Below are 23900 nucleotides of genomic sequence, written 5' to 3'. Positions count from 1 at the left end.
CCTCCTCTCCATCTGGTCGATGGCTCTTCTATTTTTTCAGACATCGGTCGGCATCAATTTTTTCCAAAAACCACACCAACGACGTCGGATTTCACCTCTAGCTCAAGTAGGCAGCTACTGGTTACTGCAAGCAAACCAAAGTCAAAAAGACAGTCTGGATCCACATCCATTTACAACAAAAACCTTTAGATCCTATGCTTCGTAACCGTCCGATCATCCGACATTTTTGTCTTTTGTTTCCATCTAAAACCTGAATAGTGTCGGTAACTACGGTTTGATAAACTGTAATTATCGCACCGCCCGTATCTGAGACAAAAGAAAACGGAAAACGATAACCCGCTCCATTTCTGGAGCATGATCGACATCGTCCATTGCCCAACCTTCCAATTTCGCGCTGACCTCAAGACCACCATTTCTTACTTTCAATTCTGTAAATGAAATCCCTAATTTTATTTTATTCTATTTCGTGAATCAACGATTTTCGCATGGGCTGAACCATTAAACTCAACCTGTTAGGGTTCCAAAGACCTGAAAATTTCCCAATCTTTATCCTCATAAATGGCTTCGACAAGGTCTCCGAACCGCTCCTCATCGTCTTCCGACATCGTTGATACGACACCGTTGCTCAACAATTCGAGTGGGTCCGGCGACGAGACCAACCCGAGCCGTCGATTCGTTCAGCGGCAGAGCCTGCGCCAGGCAGCAAGGTTTCTACGGCAAGCCAGCAGCGGCCATGGGATGATACGCGAGCCGTCGATGCTGGTACGCGAGGCCGCTGCGGAGCAACTGGAGGAGCGGCAGAGCGACTGGGCGTATTCGAAGCCCGTGGTAGTCCTCGACATCATCTGGAACTTCGCTTTCGTTGTGGTCGCCGCCACTGTCCTGGTACTGAGCCGGAACGAGTCTCCGAGCATGCCGCTTAGGCTCTGGATCGTGGGCTACGCCCTCCAATGCGTGTTACACATGATTTGCGTCTGTGTTGAATATCGGAGGCGGAGGAGGAGACGGCGGGGCGGGGTACCGACGTCTGATTCAGTGGAAGACAGCGGAAATTTGAGCCTGGAGTCGAGAGAGGCCTCGGGGCAGCACGTGGCACCGGCGGAGCATTTGGATGAGGAGGGGGCCGGGTAATTTGTTTTCGATATTTGTTTTCGAATTGATTTGTTAGCATCTATACCGGTGTTTTTTAAATTTCGAAGCTTTTCATGGTCAGTTTCATTTTTTTTTTTTGATAAGTTTTTTACGGTCAGTTTCATAGTCAGTTGATATTATCATACAGGTATCTTGTCTTATACACTACCGAACGAATGATTCTTTTAACATTTTTCAAGTTGGGACAGGGATTTGGGGCAGTCTTTTTATTGGCTTATATGGATGAGGATTTTTTTGGGTATGGCTGGAAACCGTAGTGTGGAATTACAGGAAATTTGATGGGTTTTATAAATCTTGGAACCTCGCACCCCTGCGTAGAGTAATGCTAGGTCAATACATAATCTGTACTTGGATTCGTCAATACATTTTCAATTGTAAACGTTAGAGTCCTGTAAAAAAAGGAGTGCATTGATGTTGCTTTAAAATTTTTTTCTCTCCGTACATTTTATGTTTTTCGTTTGGTTTTTCTTACTGTTGGTGGTGATTCGTTAATGGCTTTCTCTTTGTGTGGAGTTTAGCGTATCACTGCAGCTTTGGGTTATTGTTGTGGGTTGGATTAGATGGGGCTGTGCATCGAGGTTTTTATTGACCAGAAGTTATTTGAGTTCAAGAAGGAGAATGATAGGGGGTGGAAAATCATAGAAAGCAGTCGCCGTGTAGGGAAATACATATCCTTAGATCATGAAGCCCTGGGTTGGCTGGGCTCTATGGTGAAGGAATGTGCAGTGTCAAGGAGTGCCTATGAGTTTCTGAGAACTCGTAGAAAAGGAGACACGGTGTTAATGGTGCAGAAGGGTCATAACCACAATGGCAGTTTTATCTCCCTCTCGGAGTTTGGTCATGATAAGAGGAGAAGTTTGATAGTGGTGCCGAAAGGGAGGAAGGGGGAGGGGTGGAGGAATTTCGGAGATACATTAATAGAGCTCCATTCATCTTTGTTTCGAGCACGAGAAACAGAGTACCTCTTGATGCCTAGGCAGGTTACTTGAAGATGACCAGAGGAGTTGGTGGTGCTCAATCGTCGACGATAAGAGGTACAAGATCGTACAGGGAGGTGCTCCAAGTGAAGAAGGTATTGCCTTGAGCCGTGAGTGCCGTACTGCCAAACGCTCCCATTTTAGAGATCGTGCAGAGGCATGAGGGAGAAGGCAGCGGGCTATTGGGGTCAAATGAGGAAACTTTTCTGAGGTTACTTGTCGGTTTGGAGGAATAAGTGGGAGCTGTATTAGAGGAAATTGTTTATTTGAAACGCTGCGTCAAGGGCAAGGCAGAGTTGAAGACTGACGTGGATTGAGTAATGGGCCATAAGAGCAGGCTTGTTCCTTCAGGTTAGATGGACCCAGGGACGGGCCAGGCCGCAGGCCCAATGAAGGCTTGGAGGGCAATATATCGGGCGTTTGCTGATTTTTCGGGTCAGGAGTCGAGTCTGGCTCCCGTGGTGCCAATAAGTATTTCACCGGCATCACCATCTGCATAGAAAAAATCGCTGGTCTCTGTCGAGCATCCTGGTGATGAGGTTGAGTTACTCCGACGGGAGGAGCTAGAGGATGGAGAGATAGTGGTGGAGCCGTTTGAGGTGGAGACCTTGAGAGATGATTTCCCGTCGTCGCCACTTGGGTTGGTGTTGGAGAATGGGCAGCTGGAGTCGTGCGTGGTGGTCGAAGGCCCAGATGCTGTGCATCTGGGCCGGTGCAGCCTGCCTCACCGGAACGTGGGATATTGTTTCTGGGGCTTCCGATAGGCTTTCCATCACTGGAAATGGGTGTTTGTCATGGGAATAAATTTGGGGATGGTATTTTTGTTGAAAATATGGCTTCAAGTGTTGAACCAAACGTTGTGGGTGGCTCATAATTGTTTCTGCTTCCCAATGACAATGTTGGTGAGGAGGGGGCAACTCTTACTCCTCTATGTACACTTCCTCCCAGTTCTAATTATAGGAGTTGCTCGTCAAATTGGGTTCTTAAGAAGATAGAGGAGCTACAAGATATTTTTGGAGTTTCTTTTGGAGGTTACAAAGAACAATTTATGGCTCTTATAGTAGTTGTTGAAGCTTGCTGTTTGAAATCAGCTACAAAGCAGGATAGGGAATTTAATCGTTTAACTTGTTCCATCAATTATGATATTAAGGAAGGGAGTAGCAGAAGAGATAGATCGAAAGGGAGGGGCAAGTTAAGTTTTTTATAAAGCTTAAGATTTTATCATGGAACATACAGGGACTCAATGATAGTAATAAACGTCTTCGTATCAAATCTTTATTGAGGATGTGGAAGGGTGATGTGGTATGTCTTCAAGAAACAAAGCTTAGTTTCATTGATAGAAGAATTGTGCGTAGTCTATGGGGATGCTCGAATGTGGGTTGGTCCTATTTGGCCTCTTTGGGAGCCTCAAGTGAAGTGTTATTAATGTGGGATAAAAGAGTGGTTGAGGCGATTGAGGAGTGTGTTGGAGAGTTCTCGGTTTCGACTTTATTCAAAAAAGTGAGCGATGGATGGGAATGGGCATTTGTAGGGTCCTATGGTCCTAACATGGACAGAGATATGCGAAGGTTGTGGGATGAATTGACCGGTATATACTCCTTATGGGATGTGCCATAGTGTATGGGGGGTGATTTCAACACTACTCGCTTTCCTAGTGAACGATCAGGTCATCATCGGCATACTATGACCATGGAGGAATTCTCTGAGTTTATCTTTGATTTGGACCTTATGGACCTTCCCTTGGTAGGGGGCGAGTACACATGGTCTAACGGCCGGGCTTGGTCGAAATTGGATAGATTCCTTGTCTCTCCTTCATGGGAAGCCCACTATCCAGAAGTAAGTCAGAAAAGGTTAGCTCGAGTCAGTTTAGATCATTTTCCCATTCTTCTGGATTGTGGGGGCATTCATAGGGGTCGCCGGTACTTCAAGTTTGAGAACATGTGGCTAACATCGAATGGTTTTGTAGAGATGGTGCATGCTTGGTGGGCATCGTATCAGTTTAGTGGCACTCCAAGTTTCATTCTACTAGGTAAACTGAAGGCTCTAAAACAAGATCTGAAGAAATGGAATTTGGAAGTTTTTGATTACACAAACAATCAGAAGTCTACATTGTTGGAGGAATTGCAGGAGTTAGAGGGCAAGGAACTATTGGGAGATACCTCGGAGGAGGTGTTATTGAGGAAGGGCATGGTTGTGGCAGATTTGGAAAGGGTTTTGTTGTCAGAGGAGATATCATGGCGCCAAAAATCCAGGGCCCTTTGGTTGAAAGAGAGTGATAGGTGTACGAAGTTCTTTCATAAAGTGGCTAATTCACATAGATGTAACAATGCTATTGAATCGCTTCATTCAGTTACTCAGGTGTTATCCTCTCCCCTTGAACTAGAAAATCATATTATACATTATTATGAGACTCTTCTTGCTGAATTGGTAACTTGAAGGCCGAAGCTTGATGCCTTGTCTTTTGAGGCAATTGATCCGCAAAATGTGAGTGTCTTGGAAAGACCGTACAATGAGGAAGAGATTTTCAAGGTCATTTTTGATATGGTTAAGGATAAAGCGCCGGGACCGGATGATTTCTCAATGGGTTTCTTCCAAACTTGTTGGGATGTTGTGAAAGGTCATGTCTTGCAGGTGTTTAATGAATTTCACGCTTTTCAGAAGTTAAAAAAATCCCTTAACGTGACATTCATTGCTCTCATTCACAAGAAACATGGGGCTTCGATTATTGAGGACTTCCGTCCAATAAGTTTGGTGAGTAGTGTTTACAATATTATCTCGAAAGTTCTTGTTAACCGGCTTAGTCCAGTGTTGGAAAAAATTATTTCCAAGTCTCAGAATGCTTTTATTTATGGGAGACATATTTTTGATTTGGTGCTCATAACAAATGAGAGCCTAGATTCTAGAATGCGGGAGGGAAGTTGTGGTATTCTTTGCAAGCTTGACATGGAGAAGGCTTATGATCATGTGAATTGAGAATTTCTCTTGTACCTACTTAAGATGTGTGGCTTTGGGGATAGGTGAATTTCATGAATGAGTCATTGTATTTCAACTGCCTGATTCTCAGTTCTAGTTAACGGCACTTCTGTTGGTTTTTTTGATAGCTCACGGGGCTTGCGATTGGGAGATTTGTTATCTCCTCTTCTTTTTGTTATCGTTATGGAGGCGTTGAGTAAGATGGTGCAGGCTATTGTTGGTGGGGGTTTTTTATCTGGTTTTCAGGTGGGAAATGGCTCTGGTGGCCCATTTATCATCTCACATATTCTTTTTGCAGATAACACTCTGGTATTATTCTGTGAAGCGGATAGTAGCTAGGTTCAAACTTTACGAGCATTGTTACTTTGTTTTAAAGGAGTGTCAGGACTGAAGGTGAACCTTAGCAAATCTGAGATGGTACCGGTGGGTGAGGTTCCTAAAATCTGCAATCTAGCAAGTCTTTTGGATTGCAGGGTGTCTTCTTTCCCAATGAAATATCTGGGCCTTCCGTTAGGAGCAACTTTCAAGAGTAGAGCTATATGGTATGGGATGGGGTGGTGGAGAAGATAGAGAAAATGTTGGCTGGATGGAAAATGGTGTATTTCTCAAAAGGGAGTTGTCTCACTCTTATAAAGAACACCCTCACTAACCTCTTTACTTATTTCTTATCTCTTTTACCTATGCCTGTAGGGGTGGTGAATAAGTTGAGAAACTTTTTAGGGCGTTCTTATGGGGAGGCATAGGGTAGGAGAAGAAATTCCATATGGTTAGTTGGAAGACAGTATGTGCCCCAGTTGTGAATGGGGGGTTGGGTGTTTGCAACTTGAGAACCTTTAATAAAGGTCTATTGGGGAAATGGCTTTGGAGATATCATTTGGAGGGGGATCATTGTGGAAGAAAACTATAGACGCTAGATATAGTATTGCTTGGGGTGGTTGGTGTTCCAACGAAGTGAGAGGGGAATATGGAGTGGGGTTATGGAAGTTTTTACGGAAGGGATGGATATGCTTTGAAAATCATATTCGCTTTGTAGCCGGTGAGGACAACTGAATCAGTTTTTGGCGGGATGTGTGGTGTGGAGATTATGCATTGGAAATGGTTTTTCCGGCTTTATATCGTATTGTAGCTAATAGGGAGGCTTCAGTGGCGGATGTGCGGTTATTTTCTCATGATGTGCATTAGTGGAATATTCTGTTTAATAAGGATTTTCATGACTAAGAATTATCTATGGTTTCAGATTTTTTCAGCCTATTACATTCCTCGTGGACTTTTATGGCACAACATGATAGCTTGAAGTGGAGGTCTAAGGATCACAAGATATGCACAGTTAAGGCGTATTATAACCTTTTGATAACACATGATCATACTCCATTCCCTTGGAAGAACATTTGGAGGTCTCGTGTGCCCTCCAAAGTTGCTTTTTTTGTTTGGAACGCCTCTCTTGGGAAGATCTTGACCATAGAAAACTTGAGGAAGAGAGGATGTGTGTAACGTCCCAATGGAAGACCCAAACCACATTGCTTATACTCCAAAAAGATTAGTCAATGATACAATTGGAGTCCCATTGGAACCTTATAAAGAGCAAGAGCTTCTCCTTCCCAAGCAATGTGGGATCCCATACACCATCTACCCTTATTCATATCATATGGAGTATCAAAATCTACCTCCCTTAAATTCCCGACGTCCTCGTCGGGCCTGTCCATTTTAGGTGGCACGGCTCAAGTCCCACGTTTCTGGTTGGGATAGGCTCTAATATCATTTGTAACGCCCCAATGGAAGACCCAAACCACATGGTCTATACTCCAAAAGGACTAGTTAATGATACAATTGGAGCCCCATTGGATCCTTATAAAGAGCAAGAACTTCTCATTCTCAAGCAATGTGGAATCCCATACACCACCTATCCTTATTCATATCATATGGGGTATCACAATGTGTAGTGCTGGATTGGTGCTACATGTGTAAAAAGAATGGAGAATCGGTGGATCATCTCTTACTACATTGTGATGTAACAAGTGTGTTGTGGGATGAGATCTTTCAAAGGGTTGGTGTTGCTTGGGTAATGCCTATGAGAGTGGTGGATTTGATGAGTTGTTGGAGAAAATTGCAGGGCTGTAATCAAGTGGCAGCAGTTTGGAAAATGATTCCGTTGTGTATCATGTGGTGTATTTGGACGGAAAGGAATGCGCGCTGTATTGAAGACAAGGAACGCACAATGGTGGAGCTGAAGAATTTTTCTCTACGTACTTTATTGCTTTGGTTTTCCGGTATTGTTTTAAATGGGGATAATATTCATGACTTCTTGTCTTTAGTTCATCGCTCTTAGAATGTATTTAGGTGTTCTTTTGTATACTTCCTGTGTACATAGTACATGTCTATTTTCACTCATATCAATAAAATTTATCTCTTATATAAAAAACAAAGAATCCTGTAAAAAGAAGAAAATGTTTTTCTCGGTGTATGATGAAAGAACATCGTATTTCAAAAATTGAGAGAACATTGTATTTTTTATTGCATACATTTATGTGTTGTAGTTTATTTTCTAAACTCATTATAAGCATTTCCTCAGATTTTCTCTTGAAGGACTGGTACTGGGTACATTTCCAAAAATTATTATGCAGGGTATAACATGTTGGTTGGTTTAATTGATGATTTACCAAATTTAAAGTGAAGTTTGTTTAGACATTTTTTATGGATTGATTTCTTCTTGGATCAGGAGCGTTCTGTATTTGTATGAATTTATATTGTATGAGATTGCAGAGTATATGCTCATCCCCATTAAATCAGATACACTTTATGGTTCGTTTTGATGATATTGCAGAATTTGAGCTCTTTATTACTATTATTTCTTTTTGTCATCACAGCAGTGTTGCAAAGCATCTGGAATCTGCAAATACAATGTTTTCATTTATCTGGTGGATCATTGGATTCTACTGGGTATCTGCTGATGGTCAAGCTTTAGCACGTGGCTCTCCTCAGCTGTATTGGTACGTGTTGGTTCTCTCTCTCTCACACACACACACACACACACACACACAATTTGAACCATTGGTTGTAACTGAATCTTACGTTTGATAATATGATGTATTATGCAGGCTATGCATAATTTTCTTGGGTTTTGACGTGTTCTTTGTCGTTTTCTGTGTTGCACTGGCTTGTGTTATTGGTATTGCTGTCTGCTGCTGTCTTCCATGTATCATAGCACTTTTATATGCTGTGGCAGACCAGGTAGGTCTCAAATATTGCTTTCCTTGCCATATGTGCCTTATTTTACTACCATGTATGCTGCTTTTTTTTTCATTGCCATATGTGCCTTGGGAAGGTATCCAATTGAATCGATGGTCCGATGGAAATAAATAGTCAGCCTGAAAAGATTTTGGTGGCAATTTTGATTTGACCCTTTAATTTTGTTCTTCCCCTTGACTGACCAAAACAAAAGTTATGTTCTTTAACATGTAGTTTTTCTTTTTATAAATTGTTAATTTATTTTTGAGTGATTTGTTTGGGATATTTGATATTTAATTAGGTTTATAAGGGGAATGTATAGAAATCTAGTGGGACCGTGGGATATGAGATGGCACAAAGATGGTAAAATATGGCTGCATATTTATTGTTGTGGTTAATGAGGGAGTATTAGCCTGGCAAAGCCGTTCTTTCTGCCTAGGTTTCTGGTCGTATTTGCATTAGAGCCCTCCTTTACTGTATTGAGTGGATTTTAAGGACAGAAAAGACACAATTGGGTTTTTTTTGCCACATGGAATTGGGTTAAAATGAGCGTACAATAGGTCTGTTTCGTTTCAAGAACCATACACAATCCCTAAAATTTTTCAGCTGTCCAAAAATGAAGTTTGTATCCCATTTTCGGTGGATTTTAATGGACAGTAAAGATAATTGGGTTTTTTTTTTTTGCCACGTGTCATCCTATTCAAGTTCATATCTTAAACTAATATTGGGGTAAAAGGAGCTTCTAGTAGGTTTTTAACAAGAATCGTACTCCAGAAATACTTATAAAAAAAGAATCGCTCTCCAGAAATTTTCAGTTGTCCACAATAGAGTTTATATTTGTATTGATTTATGCATCTTGATTGTGAAGCTTTTTCTATCCAATTTTAAGAACTGAAGACCCCAAATTCCTGAAGGTTTTGAAATCCTATTTTAAGGGCTGGAGATCCCTAATTTGTGGAGCTTTTGCTATCCAATTTATGTATCTTGGTTTGTGGAGCTTTTGCTAGGCAATTTCAAGAACTGGAGATCCCAAATTCAACAATTTAATTCTATAGTTCCTAGTTATCCAATAAAGAAGCAACATTTGACGAAAAGCTTAGGAAAAATATGATAAACAGGTAAGAAGAAAGAAATAAAAGGACAGAACGAAATGAAGTTTGGCATATTGGAGAGCAACTGATAAATATATAAAGTTCTGTGGAGTAAAACACTTCAAAGAGCCGGGAAGGAAATTATCGATTTGTCATTGGTGCCTCTTGTGGGGGAAGGTTTAGAGTTGGGAGTGCAGTCGGGTACTGTGGCTGGGATAATGTCGTTCCCCTGGTTTCTCTTCCTCCGATCAACGATATAGCAAAGTTCAACATCGGATTGGATTCTGAATAAAGATAATGGGTTTCTACAAACCCTGAGACTTTCATATGGAGAACAGGGAGAATATGAAGACCAATTTAAAATACTACTCACTGCAATCGAGGCAAGCCACGCTCTTGAAACCAAATCTAAGTTTAAGAAGAGCAGGGAGTTAAAGAATCTTTCATGGGCAATCAACTACGATGTTAAGGGAGGTAGCTCGAGTCGAGGGAAAGCTAAAGGGAGGGCTTTGTGATGTTTGGGTTGAGGATTAGTTTTACGGAATCTAGGGGATGGGGTTGGGGAGGTGTAATGATAGTTTTCCAATTCGGGTTTAGTGTATTTTGGGTAGGTTTTCATGGGATTTTGGGTCATTATGGGCTTTCTTGTATGGGATAGGTGTTTTTCTTGTATACGTCGAGTGTACTTGGTTACTCTTATTGATATATATATATATAATATTGTTACTTAAAAAAAAAAAAAAACACTTCAAAGAGCAAAATGTAACCTATATGGTGTTTGAGTCCATTGGTGTTCTGATCCCTCTTTTGCATAAAAGTTTTTCTCTTATGAATGGCATAGCAGGCATAGGATCCTAACTATTCTACACTTTTACCATGTAGCTAAATGTACTATGGTCTGGGTAACTCTACTATGGACCCATAGAACTCAAGGCACGGAAATCTCAGGTGATGAGGTGGAAAGAATGCATCAAAACATTAGAAGAGATTTGATGGTAGTTGATTAGTAAGCGCCCCAAAAAAAAAAAAAAGAGAAAAGAAAAAAAAAGCCCTTGGCATGGCTGGAATTTCTTTGTTTGGTGATTGAAAAAGGTATTTGTTCTCCTCATGAAGTGAAATTTTATAGGATGCATTACTCGTTAAGTTGAATGGTGAATGTTTATGATGGAGGCTAGTTCTTTGATGTTATCCTTTATGGTAAAAGAGATTGGGTTGGCCTCTTGAAAAAAGGAGATTTCTCATGAAGAGTAGTGTATCTGCTTGAAAAGAATTTGCCGTGCCTGCAACCTGTAAGTATGTGTTATGGTAGCATGAGAATGGGTAGATTATTGGCCATGAAGGAGACACGCAGCATTTATTTGTAGATGACAAAATGCCCGGAACCTATTTTTTATACTTGAGAGGTGCAGAGTGCACGGAGACTTTTCAATGTGTGGGCTTGCATCTAGTGTTTGGAAAGTTATACTGATTTTAGACTTACAGGCTAGTGCTGGTGATTGACTTTAGCAGATGTGAATGACGTGTGTTTAAATAGGCAGATCTCAAAGGGTATGTTGACTTCTGATAAATATTTTTGTACATTGCAATACGTGAACTAAACATGCATCCCTCGTGATTGGGTTCTCTGCATGGCCATGGCCTTTTGTCTCTAATTAAATTTTTGTTCATTTTTACCTCCCTTGCAATCTCAGGATTGAAAATGACTTGATCAATATTATTAAATTTTAGAATTTTTTGTTTTTTTTTTTTGTGGGGGGATAAATTACACAGGGCACACATTTTTACAGTGTCATCGAGCTACTACTGTTCATTGGCAATATTTTACTTTCTTCTGGGACTGTTTCTAGGGGTGAAAACTGAAAAATGCATTATCTATTTGATTTTAATGTAAATGTAATGCTTGTAATATTAATTTTCTGTTGTCATGCGGCTCATAAATAATTTTTAAGTTTTATTGGAAGGTTGGTTGGTTCCTTTTTTTCAAAGGTAGAGGTACCCGAGTTCCCTTATGCCCTCTATCTCTGCAAATCCCACACATTCAGGCACAATGACTAGTTAAAGAGAAGTACTACTAGAGTTAGATTTCTTGTGCTTTTCTTCCTTTAGGCCTTACTTTTAGTTATCACCTTTTACCAAAACAGGAAGGTGCAACAAAAGAAGACATTGAGCAGCTCACAAAATACAAATTCCGAAAGATTGGAGATAATGAGAAACTTGCTGGTGATGTACAAGGACCTCATGGAGGAATAATGACAGAATGTAGCACCGATTCTCCCATTGAACATGTTCTTTCCCAGGAGGATGCGGTATGTAGTTAAATAGTTTGTTTTTGGGGGGTTAGCTGTCTTTCTTTTCTTCTTTGAATCATCCTCATTATTTTTTTTCAAAATGAAATATAAGATATTCTTTTTACCGCGAAAAAAAAAAACATATTCTTTTTCCAGAGACATGCTACATTTTTACAACCAGTTATATATATATATATATATGTGTGGATTTACAACAAATTGTAAACCTGCATTCTATATGTGTTATTATGTGAATTCCTATGTAACGTTTTGGTAGTCTTAAAAAAAAGCTTGTACCCTCTCTCAATGGGGCTAGTTTTCATGATTGTCTTGTATTCCCTTCTAGTACGTAACTTGGTTCTCTCTTTGTATACGTCCTGTATAATTGGGCAATGCCTGTTTTTACTTCTATCAGTAAAATCTTTATTTTACCTATCAAAAAGAAAAGCTTATACCCTCACTAAGACCGGTTGCATATTTGACAACTGACATTTTATGCTTATGGCAATTTGTAGGAGTGCTGCATCTGCCTTTCTACTTACGATGATGGGGTTGAACTTAGACAACTTCCTTGTGGTCATCATTTCCACTGTGCCTGCGTAGATAAGTGGCTATACATCAATGCGACCTGTCCTCTCTGCAAGTACAATATATTGAAGAGTAGTAGCCATGCTCAAGAGGAAGTATAATGATATCATGCATGGCATGCCGGCCGGCCTTGCCAAGCGCTAGCTCGGGGCGTATCTTGATGTGCAGTGTGTCAATAGACTAAATACAAGCATTTTACTGCCGTTGCGGTTATTATTATTGTTTTGTTGTCCGTATTAGCTGTAGCTGTAGTTTTTACTTTGTTGATGTCGTTGCGGTGGTGGCAACAGTGCAGCTCCTTTTGTCCATTGTCTTGTCTACAAGGTTGTTGCCCGGTGGGGATCGCGGCTTTAGTTTTGTCTCAAAAGCTGTTTTGAGCCTTTTTTTTTTTTTTTTTTAATTTTTAATTTTTTTTTTTATAAAAAAAATCTTTCCACGCTTATTGTTCTCTGCAGGGGGTATATACTATAAACTTAATGATTACTATTGTGAATGGCTTTTCTTTGCCCCTATTTACTCAACTGTTGAGGCTAACTGCCTCTTTAAACTACATTTTTAAGATTTTGCCAGTACTGATCCATATGAAATAAAGCAAAGTTTGTCATCGCAAACCTGTTAGTCTCTTCTGAGATGTTATTGTTCAAGTTACTTGAAAACCCATAATTTGTATTGTAAGAGTTGAATAGCCTTGAAATGGGATAAGAGTAATTCTACATATAATTGTAAAGTGCGTAAATGTGATTTAATCGTTTTAAAAAAGAGTAAGATTTATTATTAAAAAATTAATTTTTTTATATAGATATTATATTATATTTATTTTTTTTAAAAGTAATTATGTGACGGCTGCTAATTTATGATTTTAAATATTTATTTTAGCATAATAGTTCAACCCAGCAATGGTTGATGCTTCAAAAACCGGGAGTTTGGTGGGACGAAACTTGGGGCTTTTGATATTTCCGAGTTAAAGCGGACCCAAGAAAGAAAAAGCGATTAAGAAACGTCAAATGTCCTGTTTACCCTCTGCTGGTCCTTTTCGCGCTCCTCCAAATGTAGGGACTTTTTTCGAGTTATATGCTTTTCTGCTCCGTGTCGCACTTTTTCAGTCGAAGAAACCAGCGTGCAGCGTGCTCTTTCCTATCTCTCTGGTTCGTTCGGTCGCGGCTTTGATCCGATGGAGCAGCCACCTTCGCTCCTTTTACAGCGGTATCGTGGAGAACGTCGCAAGCTTTTGGAGTTCCTCCTGTCCTCGGGTTTGATCAAAGAGCTCCGAACCTCTGCGGGCCCCATCGCCGCTCTTTCCGACGTCGACTTGGATAACATCAGCGTCGATTATGTCCTCCACTGCATAAAATCCGGTCAGTTTTTGAATTCAACTTCCGCTCCGTTTGGTTCCCGAGGAAGGAAAAAGAAAAGAAAGAAAGATATGGAAAACAATGAATTCCATTCGTCTGAGCTTAGTTCAATTGTCTTCTTTAGTTTTTTTTGCTCTTTTTATTAAAAAGAAGTTGCTGAATTAGGAAATAAGAAACCGCGACCTCCGGTCAACCTTGCCTAGTAGAACTGTTTGGTTCAGCTCAGTTGAGCGCCGGAATTACATTCTGCGGTGTACGTTGATTTTTTTCGGTGACCAAACGGAGTCGGGTGCGTACGTTAGTATTTTATTGCTAGCTTTGCTTCTCACCGGGAAGATGCCATTATTTGTTGTTTTTAGTAGGTGGAGTGGTTGACGTTTCTGAAGCAACTGAGAAATTCTTTGATGAATCTTCTAACCCAGTTATGGTAAGGAAAGACTGTGTATCTTGGATTGCGTTGTTTCAGCCTTTTATTTCGCTTCAAGTGGCGGGATAAGAACTTGATGAATTTTAGTAGGAGATAGATACACTCGTGGGCCTTACAACACCCATTCCATAGCAAAGTTACATATTTGACATATTTTTAGAATTGTCACTTAGTGCCATAATATCTAGAAACACCAATTTCATTGGTTTTACCTACATAAAAAAAGAAGTAGAAGTACCCATTCCTTTACGTGTCTGATATGTGGAAAAGGCAAAATATGAACTACACTCGAAATCTTACAGCTTTTTAAGATACTCTATTGTCCAGTTCCCGTTAATTATTTCTAGAAAAGAAGTGCGGTTTTGAAGCAGTGGAAAATCTTGGAATTTGTTGGAAATTTAGGGTTTTCATCCAAGTCAATATATTTACCAAGTGATTAAAATTAAATTGTGGAACGAAAAATAAAGAATTGACAGGTTTTGATATTGCGAAAGCTTTACGAACTTCCATAAACCTTTGCTGCTGGAATTTCATTTCTAAGTATGATTTTGTAAATGTTTCTCCCTCTGTCAATGTCACCTAAATGTATTCTTCTTCTTGTTTTTTTTGCTAGATTCATTCTCAGTTAGGAAATTCCTATTTTCTACTTTCTGATCCAGACTTGTCTGGATCACCCCCCAGGCGAGTACCACCTCCAACTGATGTGACTCGAACTGCTAATCATGTGACATATTCATCTAGACTAGATCCTGTGATTGTCGAGGACATTGCAGCATCTGGGGAAGAGTTCAGTCCTAAACATGGAGCAGCAACGTGCACACCTTTTAAGCCTGTAGAAGATGAGAAATTTCCTCCATTAGGATTACCTTGCCTGAATGCAGGTATTACTTATATATATAAATTTATATATATATATATATATATATATATATATATAACCTTGCCTGAATGCAGGTGTTTGATGGTCTACTTTAATTTGTTCACAACTTGGAAAATTGTGATGGAATAAATGGTTCCACAATTTGTATAGTCATCCTGTGAAAGTTTATTTGTTTTAATTGTGATTCTTTGGTGTTCTCCAAACGTATATATTTATATCCCGAGGCCTTTCATCTTTTGAGTACACTGATACATAGCTTCAGGATTCTTGAAGGATTGTCGGATGATGACTTGTGTGCATCAGCCTATGAAATATTGCTTGCATCTTTGGTCTTTTCTGGGTAATTTCTTTCTCTTGCTCTCTCTCAATTTGATGTGGGTTTATTTGTATCCATGATTGATGCACACTTAGTGATTTTCTCTCTCTTTTGCTTTATCCATCTCTTACTCTTTCCCTACACATAACTAGGGTTGAAATACATACACTTGAGGATAGAAGGAAAGAAAGGACTTCTAAACTTCTGTCAGGGTTGAAGAATAGAAAGGGTAAAAGCCATCAGCAGTCTCAGTCTCAAGGAATACATTCAGAGATTATTGATATTATCCGCATTCAGATGCAGGCAAGCTATAATTTCATTTCCTTTCTTTTATAAATACTGTGTAATTCTTATTTGCTTGAGATTTTGGAAAACACATAGCTTTCCAAGGTGATGTTTCGGTGTAAGGATCAACTCGTTTTAAGTCGAATATTGGATACTTAACTGGATGATGAATGCTTTTTTTATATACTTCTTGTGTACGAGGGTTGTGCCCCTCTGTGCGCAATAAAATTGCACTACTTATTAAAGAAAAACCAGGTTATGGATCTTGAAAATACTCACCTAACTAGTTGTTTTTTTTATAAGTAAAAGTAAAATTTTATTGATATAAAATGCATTGCCCAAGGACACCAGTAGTATACAACAAACATGCCTAATTACATAGTACTAGTGAGAGATAGAAGCAAGTCATGAAGATTGTCCGTATTACAAATAATGGCCGAAGCCCAAGAAAGTAAAGTATTGTAAAAAAATCGCTTCAGCTCATCCCAAGAACGCTCCATGTCTTCAAAGCATCTCTTGTTTATCTCTAGCCACAAGCACCACATAATGCAATGAGGAATCATTCTCCACACAGTAGCGATGTGGGCATTTCCCCTAATTCCTGTCCAGCACCTCAGAATATCCCTAATTCTTCTAGGCATAACCCACGCCACCCTGGTCTGATTAAAGATCTCATTCCATAAACACCGGGCTACCTCGTAATGTAACAAAAGATGATCCACTGATTCCCCATCTCTCTTGCACATAAAGCATCAATCTAAGATGATGAGACCACGTTTTCTCAGATTATTCGAAGTGAGAATCCGCCCAAGAGATGCAGCCCATACAAAGAAAGGTACCTTGCACTTCCAAATAGCCTTCCAAGGAAAACTATGATCATTAGAAAAACCTAAGAGAGCTGTATAGAAGGAGCACACTGAGAATTTTTTATTTCCACTCGGATACCAAACCTTTCTATCATCCATCTCATTGCCCATCGACATTGCATATTACGAGTCAAAGAAATAAGCAAACATATCCAACTCTCAATCTTGAGCCGCTCTCGAGAAACTTACATTCCAATGGACAACGCCATTAGATAGTACCACTAAATCAGCGTCGGCAGCCTCTTTGTCACAATAAATTTGGTAGAGCATGGGAAACACCTGCTTTAGAGCCCTTTCGCTACACTATACATCATGCCAAAAATAAACGCTATTACCTCTTTCAATTGCGAATCTGAAAACTTGGATAATCTTCCTCATTCAGCTCTAATGTTTTTCCACAATCCCATGCCATGTGTGCCCCTAACTTCCTTAGAACACTAATCCCCCCGATACTCCCATACTTAGAATCTATGACTTCTCTCTATCAGCCCTCCCCTTCCTTTTGATATATATCTCCACAACCATTTCCCCAAAAGTGCTTTATTGAAAACCCTCACATTACGCACCCCCAACCCACCGCATGGAATCGGTGAGAAAACTTAATCCCAACCAACAAGATGGAACTTAGTTTCCTCCCCAATGCCTTTCCAAAGAAAGTTGAGAAAAGTTTTCTCAATACGAGAGGCCACACTTGTAGGTAGTGGAAATAGGGATAGAAAATAGGTAGGGAGGTTAGGTAAAGTGCTCTTGATGAAAGTTAATCTACCACCCTTGGACAAGTATATCTGTTTCCACTCAGCCAATCTTCTTTCAATTTTCTCTAACACACCATCCCAAATAGATTTTGTCTTGAAAACAGCCCCCAACGGAAGACTGAGGTATTGCAAATGCAGCGAAGCAACCTTACAGCCCAAGATATTCGCCAAGCCTTGAATATTGTTCACACCAGCCACGGGAAGCATTTCAAACTTTGAGAGATTTACCTTCAGGCCTGAAACTGCTTCCAAGCAAAGTAATACAGCCCTCAAGTACTGCATTTGATCACTGTCTGGCTCACAAAACAGTAGTGTGTCATCAGCAAAGAGGAGGTGAGATATAGTAACACCTCCCACTGAAAATCCAGCAAGGAAGCCACCATTAACCGCTGCTCTCAACATACGACTCAATGCTTCCAATAACAACGACAAACAACAAAAGGGAGAGGGGATCTCCTTGTCTTAATCCCCTAGAGCTGTTAAAGAATCCTTCCGGTGCTCCATTCACTAAAACCGAATAACGAATCATAGTTATACAATGCCAAATCCAGGAAATCCATCTATCCCCAAAACCACACCTCCCAAGTAAATAATACAGAAAATCCCAATTAACATGGTCATAAGCCTTTTCCACAACTAACTAGTTGTTGATGCATAAAAGAGTGTATTCACTTTAACCGCAGAAAGGATTGCAGTGTTTAATTATACATTTCTTTTTTATTTTGTTATGATATTATCAACTTCCTTATTATGTATGAATGTGGTCTTGGTTTTAAGCTAAATTTTTATTACAATGAAATATTTATACAGAGTCATTGTGTTGTTAAACATTACCACCACCTGTTTATTTATGATGTTATTTTTTTTTTTGGTTTATCCATTTGGACATTTTTATTTTACTTCTTCCCCTGCTTTAAGAATGTGATAAAATAAAAGGGAAAAATTCTTTCAGTTCAACTATTAGCTTTTATAAAAAGCTTCTGATAACTACTGAGTCTCAGTACTGAGTTTTGGTGAAGTGTTGCAATGAATAAATCAACCCAGGTGAAGAGTTATTATGTTTCTCAGTTTAATCTGCTGGCTTAGTTGTCTAAACCATTGCTTGAATCAAAGAGGCAAGTTATTATTTCTTTGCTAGATTTCAGAAGCAATGGATGCATGCATAAGGCAAAGGTTGACACAATTCGCTGCTAGGACAATGTGGGGACCGATTGATATTCCTCAAATTTCGTTGGGACTTTTGAGTGGCATGTTAAAGTCTGATTTTCAAAATGAAAAGTCTTATGTGCAGTGGAAGAGTAGACAGGTAATGTTCAGGTTTGCGTAATTTTTTATAATGAACCTACTTATTGAGAAAAAAAGTTTTATAATGAACCCTTTGATAATAGAACACGTTGAACTCATTATTTCAACTCTTATCTTTTGACATAAAGAATTCAAGTTTCTATACTTAAGTCCTGGAATTTTTTTTGATGAGTCGTGGAAAAATTTTAGTGCTCAATTATTTAAGCCAAAAGAGCCAGTAAGAAACTGACCTAGGGGAGAATTATTGATATAATGATACACACTGCAGCTGGTGTTGATATAGTTCTCCAGTGTCTTTATATTAGATTGTAATAGTTGGTTATGTTATTTAGCCAAAAAGAAAGGGTTTCTAAGCTTTGGCTCATCATTTTGTTTTACATGTCTGAGAAGAGATTCTTTATTTTTGTAGGTGAGTGTCTTAGAAGAGATTCTTTGTTTTTCTGCTGACATTGAAGCATCTGAACGTCTAACCATTAAAAATTCTCTTGAAAATATCAGAAATTCCAAGGTATGTTCATGTTTTGAGTTTAATATTCTTCTCTTTCGAATTGTAGTGATGACTGGTTTTGAATTACTATTTTTTGGATCTCCTCACAAAATGCAATAATGAATCCCTGGTTTGTTGGATATTGTAGGAGTGGGACATTCCAATGTCACCTTCTGAACGTACTGAGTTTCTATCTGCTATCACACAAGTGGCTTTAAAGTTGTCTTCTCTGCCTGGAAAATTCAGTATTCAGAGTGAAACCTATTATTGGACTGCTGATTATAAGTTGAACATTAGACTTTATGAGAAATTACTTTTTGGTGTGTTTGATGTCCTTGATGAAGGCCAGCTCATCATGGTATATTTGTTCTTATCTTGAGATTGACTAAGAATATATGACATAGTTTTGCATACAAAATGATGACCATTTTGCTACTCGAGTATAGGAATCCAATGAACTCCTGATGCTTATCAAATTGACCTGGCGTACTTTAGGCATCACACAGAAAATGCATAATGCGATATATGGGTGGGTCCTTTTCCAGCAGGTATAGATTATCTCAACAGCCCTTAATGTTCATGAAGCATATTTTTATTGATGTAACCTTTTTTATTCACGATTTTGAGATCTTAATAATAAATTTTTATCGTGTATTGAGACAATATAAAGTTTATCACTCACTTCTATTTCTTGCGGTTGTAACATATAGTTCAAAAGAACAGCCAAATGTCTGCTTGGCAAAAAGTGTAAATGAAAATCATTTTTTGTTTCCTGATTACTAATAAAATTTAATTGTATAGTGTTCCTCATTTTCATGTCTATGGTAATTGTTGGGGATTGACAATATGGATATTGGGGATGGTCAACTATGTTTAATAAGGGATAAAAGGAAAGGGTACCATTGTCATTTGGTGTTTGACCAAATGTTTGTTTCTATATTTTTTAATTCCATATGTATGTTCGTTGTTTGATGGGACCAAACTATTTCTAAATTTAAGATTATAAAAAAAGATTATATTTGCCTTTCACCTCAGCTTGGTCCGATCTACCACCGAACACCATCATGTTTGTTGGTGACAACATCGTAAAATTTGTTCAAACAATGTTATCTCTCTCTCTCTCTCTCTCTCTCTCTCTCTCTCTGCCTTAATTCCTACCTTATTTCCGGCGCTTCTCGCCAGGAATAATTCCTTAACCTTTTACAGTTTGTTATTTCTTGTTTGGCTTCATCGTCTATTATTCTTTTTTCTTTTCCTCTTTTTGGTTTGTTGGGGTGTTATGGTTATAGTATATTGATGGGTTCATATTGGAAGATACTCATCGATCAGAAGATTTTTGAGTTTAATCGTGAGAATGCTCAGTGGTGGAGGATCACTGAGAACAGTTGAAGGGTCACTAAGTATATCTCCATTGATGTTGCTGCTTTGGAATGGTTGGCTTCTGTGGTGGGAGCTTGTGGAGCGTTTGTTGGCTCCTCTGAGTTTTTTAAAACTCAAAGGTAGGGGAGTCAGGTGTTGGTGGCTCAAAAATGTCATAATAGATTTGGAAGATATTTGTCTCTGTCGGAGTTTGGACAAGATAAAAGATGTGGATTTATCGCTGTACCAAAAGGATTAAAAGGCGAGGGGTGGAGAAGGTTTCAGGATTCGTTGTGAAAGGTGGTTTCTTCGTCCTCTGTTTCGGGCCTGAATCACAGAGGATCTGATAAGGTGTTGTCATCTTCTCATGTTGCTGAGGGAAGGAGGGAGTCCTTTGTGGAGGTTCTGAAGAAGACACCATCGAGTATGGTGGATAGTAGGGAGGTTCGTCGGGTGGATGGTGGGAAGATTTCACACTCGGAAGGGCAGTCATCGAAGAAGGTTGTTCTAATTCTCAAGTGTGATGACGTGGGTCCCAATGGAGGCACGACAGGGTCTGGGAATGATTTATTGTTGCAGAACATGCAGGAGGTTCTATTGGACATAAAACATAACATGGATTTGATGCTGAAATGAATTGAGTCGGGTTTGGGCCGTGTGGGCTCTTATGGATTTAATAACAGGTTTGTGGATGCGTAGAAAGGCTTATTGGGTGACGGGCCATTATCAGGTGTGGGCTGCAAGAAGATTAATGGTCAGAAGGGTACAAGAATAGTGAAAGGGCCGGGCTTGGTTAAAAGGGTGTGGTAGGTTAAACGCAATCTCGGTGTATCGGGTGTTTCGGTTTCGGCTACTCCTTCAAGCTCGCCGGCGCCGTTACCTATCTCAATGGTTTCGGATGTGGCACAAACCTATTCACCGGTCTCCGGCGACTCTTTTGGTGGTGCAACGAATTTAGTTCTGACGTCGGAAGTAGAAGAGGGCGAATTAGCACCTCGGGATGTTGATAAGGAGGCACTGAGTGGCGGGGAGATCAACCCACTCGTGTCTCTCGCTCCATTGGATACACGTGTGCATCTCCTGGAGTTGGTTCCTTTGTCTTGAAAGCCCATTCTGTTTGTTCAAAATTTGTTGAATGCTAAGTTGGCCAATTGTCTTGTGGTGGTTGATTTTGGGAAACTACATCAGGAGGTTTCAGATAAGAGGATTTCGTTGAACCCATATTACAACTGGAGATATGAGGGGGAATGCTTTGATGAGGATGTGGGGAGCTCAACTCCTCTTCGTACACTCCCCGCCTCATTCTTCAACCATTTTAGCCTTGGATTGGGTTTTAAAAAAGGTTGAAGAAGTACAGGCATGTGTGGGGCTATCTTGTGTTGGTTTTGAAGAGCAATTTAAGGCCCTTTTTGTGGCTATTGAAGCTAGTCGCTCCTTGTTTTTGAAGTCAGCTTCTAAGAAGGAGAGGGAGTTAAAAAGATTAGAATATTCTATCAATTATGCTTCGAATGAAGGCAGTGTGGGTAGGAATAGATTGAAAGGGAGGGCATTTCTTGTTTCTCATGAAGCCTAAGGGCTTGTTTGGAAAAAGTTTCCATCTCAAAATTCTCATTTCATCTCATCCCATCTCCTTCCCAAACATCACTCAAACACAAGTATTTTCAAACTAATCATTACAATTTTCTCAAACTAATCATTACAACTTTCTCAAATTTTCAAAAAAATAAAAAAACAATTCAACTTTTTCAAATCTCCAAACAAAAATAATATTATAAAACTATATTTTAACAAAATTTTAATTTTATAATATTTTTTATTCAACTTTTTCACTCTCCTTTCTCAAAACCCAAAAAATACTCAACTTAAACTATCTCACTACTATTTACAAACTATCTTACTACTATTTACAAAATTCTCATCTCATCTTATTCCATAAGCATGTCCTAAGATTCTTTCTTGGAATGTGAGGGGGATCAACGATGTTAACAAGCGTCTTTGTATAAGGTTGCTTTTTCGTAGTTGGAAGATTAATATTGTTTGTTTATAGGAAACGATGCTGGATATTGTTGATAGATGTATTATTAGTAGCTTGTAGGGGTGTTCTTTTGTGGAATGGGCTTATTTGGCTTCTTCGAGAGCTTCGGGTGGTGTCCTTTTGATGTGGGATAGTAGAGTGGTGGAGTTGATGGAGGAGTGTATTGGGCGGTTTACTGTAGCATGTTCTTTTAAAAATATTGAAGATGGGTGGAAGTGGGCTTTTGCGGGAGTATATGGGACCGAATTTGGACAGAGATAGATGATTCTCTTGGGAGGAATTGGCGGGTTTGTATTATTTGTGGGAATTGCCTTGGTGCATGTGTAGGGATTTTAACATAACTCGTTTTACTAGTAAGCGTTAAGGAGACACTAGTATGTCGTCGGCTATGGAGGAGTTTTCGGAGTTTATCTTTGATTTGGATCTTTTGGCCCTTGTTGGGGGAGCAGTCACTTGGTTCAATGGTAGGAGTTGGTCGAGACTGGATAGATTCCTCGTTTCTCCATCTTGGGAGATTCATTTCCCTGAGTTATGTCAGAAGAAAGTGCCTCTGGTTTGTTCAAATCACTTCCCTATTTTGCTAGATTGTGGAGGTATACATGGGGGTCGACGGTATTTTAAGTTTGAAAATATGTGGCTTGGTGCTGATGGGTTTGAGGATAGGGTTAGGAGTTGGTGGACTTCTTATCAATTTACTAGAACTCCTAGTTTTATCCTTGCAAGTAAACTAAAGGCCTTGAAGAATGACTTAAAAAAGTGGAATGTTGAAGTTTTCGGGAATGTTGATAATCAGAAAAATTCCCTTTTGGAGGAGTTGCATGCTTTGGAGGATGGGGAGGAGACTGAGACTATGAATGAGGAGGCAATGTTGAGGAAAAAGAGGTGGTGACTAGGGGTGATTAACCGTCCGGTCGGACCGAACGGACCGACCGTTTTGGTCCGGACTGGACCCGACCGAGACTTAGACCGGTCCGGTCCGGTCCATATTTTAGAGGATCGAAATCATTCGGTCCGGTCCACAGTCCACAGTTTTTTCGGACCGGACCGGACCGAATGAAAAAAAAAAAAAAAAAAATTTATATATATTTTATATATAATAATTGTACAATTAACAATATAAATTTTTAAATATATTATTAATACTTGTTAATATTCTATAAATTAATAATATTTTATATATATCTTCATTTAACTTATCACTATTAACAATATAAAATTTTAAATATACTATTAACACTTATTAATATTCTATGAATTAATAAATATATAATATCAATTAGTTAATTATATTGTAATTATATAAATTAATAATATAATTTTCATCTAATTTATTATCATTGACCATATAAAATATTTTTTTATTGAGTTTGTTACATAATCCACATTAATAAGTCACTTAATTTAATTTAGTATTTTAAATAAATTTTTTTATTAATTATTTAAAAAAAAAAAAAGAGGGCGGACCGACTGGACCGGTCCGGTCCCTTTGGGTGTTCGGTCCGGTCCGGTCTGGAAAAATAATGGACCGAAAATTTTCGG

At 39.2% G+C, this 23900-nt stretch overlaps 2 protein-coding genes across 4 annotated transcripts in view; both read left to right on the top strand.

Moving 5' to 3' along the window:
• Positions 1 to 281: 281 nt before the first annotated feature.
• On the top strand, positions 282 to 12844 carry LOC108984426 (E3 ubiquitin-protein ligase At1g12760-like). Of its 2 annotated transcripts, none has more exons than XM_018956383.2 (5): positions 282 to 1127; positions 7970 to 8089; positions 8198 to 8330; positions 11560 to 11724; positions 12222 to 12844. In XM_018956383.2, the coding sequence occupies exons 1-5, from the start codon at positions 559 to 561 to the stop codon at positions 12393 to 12395; spliced, it is 1161 nt and encodes a 386-aa protein (XP_018811928.1). In that variant the 5' UTR covers positions 282 to 558; the 3' UTR covers positions 12396 to 12844. The 2 variants fall into 2 exon arrangements, with proteins under 2 accessions (XP_018811928.1, XP_018811927.1); XM_018956382.2 differs by having other exon boundaries at positions 283 to 1127; positions 7967 to 8089.
• Positions 12845 to 13328: 484 nt separating this feature from the next.
• The window catches only part of LOC108984425 (protein unc-13 homolog), a 32442-nt gene continuing 21870 nt past the window's right edge, over positions 13329 to 23900 (top strand). Inside the window, exons 1-9 of one of the 2 annotated variants that reach the window (XM_018956380.2) lie at positions 13329 to 13649; positions 14009 to 14073; positions 14687 to 14954; positions 15227 to 15293; positions 15422 to 15572; positions 18314 to 18481; positions 18890 to 18988; positions 19116 to 19325; positions 19414 to 19515. In XM_018956380.2, the coding sequence (XP_018811925.1) occupies positions 13466 to 13649; positions 14009 to 14073; positions 14687 to 14954; positions 15227 to 15293; positions 15422 to 15572; positions 18314 to 18481; positions 18890 to 18988; positions 19116 to 19325; positions 19414 to 19515 (1314 nt within the window). In that variant the 5' untranslated portion in view covers positions 13329 to 13465. Of the gene's footprint in view, positions 13650 to 14005; positions 14074 to 14686; positions 14955 to 15226; positions 15294 to 15421; positions 15573 to 18313; positions 18482 to 18889; positions 18989 to 19115; positions 19326 to 19413; positions 19516 to 23900 lie in introns of both variants that reach the window. The other variant, XM_018956379.2, reaches the window with a different exon arrangement.

Source organism: Juglans regia, chromosome 2, assembly GCF_001411555.2.
Source record: "Juglans regia cultivar Chandler chromosome 2, Walnut 2.0, whole genome shotgun sequence".
NCBI classification, from domain to species: domain Eukaryota; kingdom Viridiplantae; phylum Streptophyta; class Magnoliopsida; order Fagales; family Juglandaceae; genus Juglans; species Juglans regia.
The sequence above is the reverse complement of the archived record's forward strand: the minus strand, read 5'-3'. Positions and strand labels throughout refer to the sequence as shown.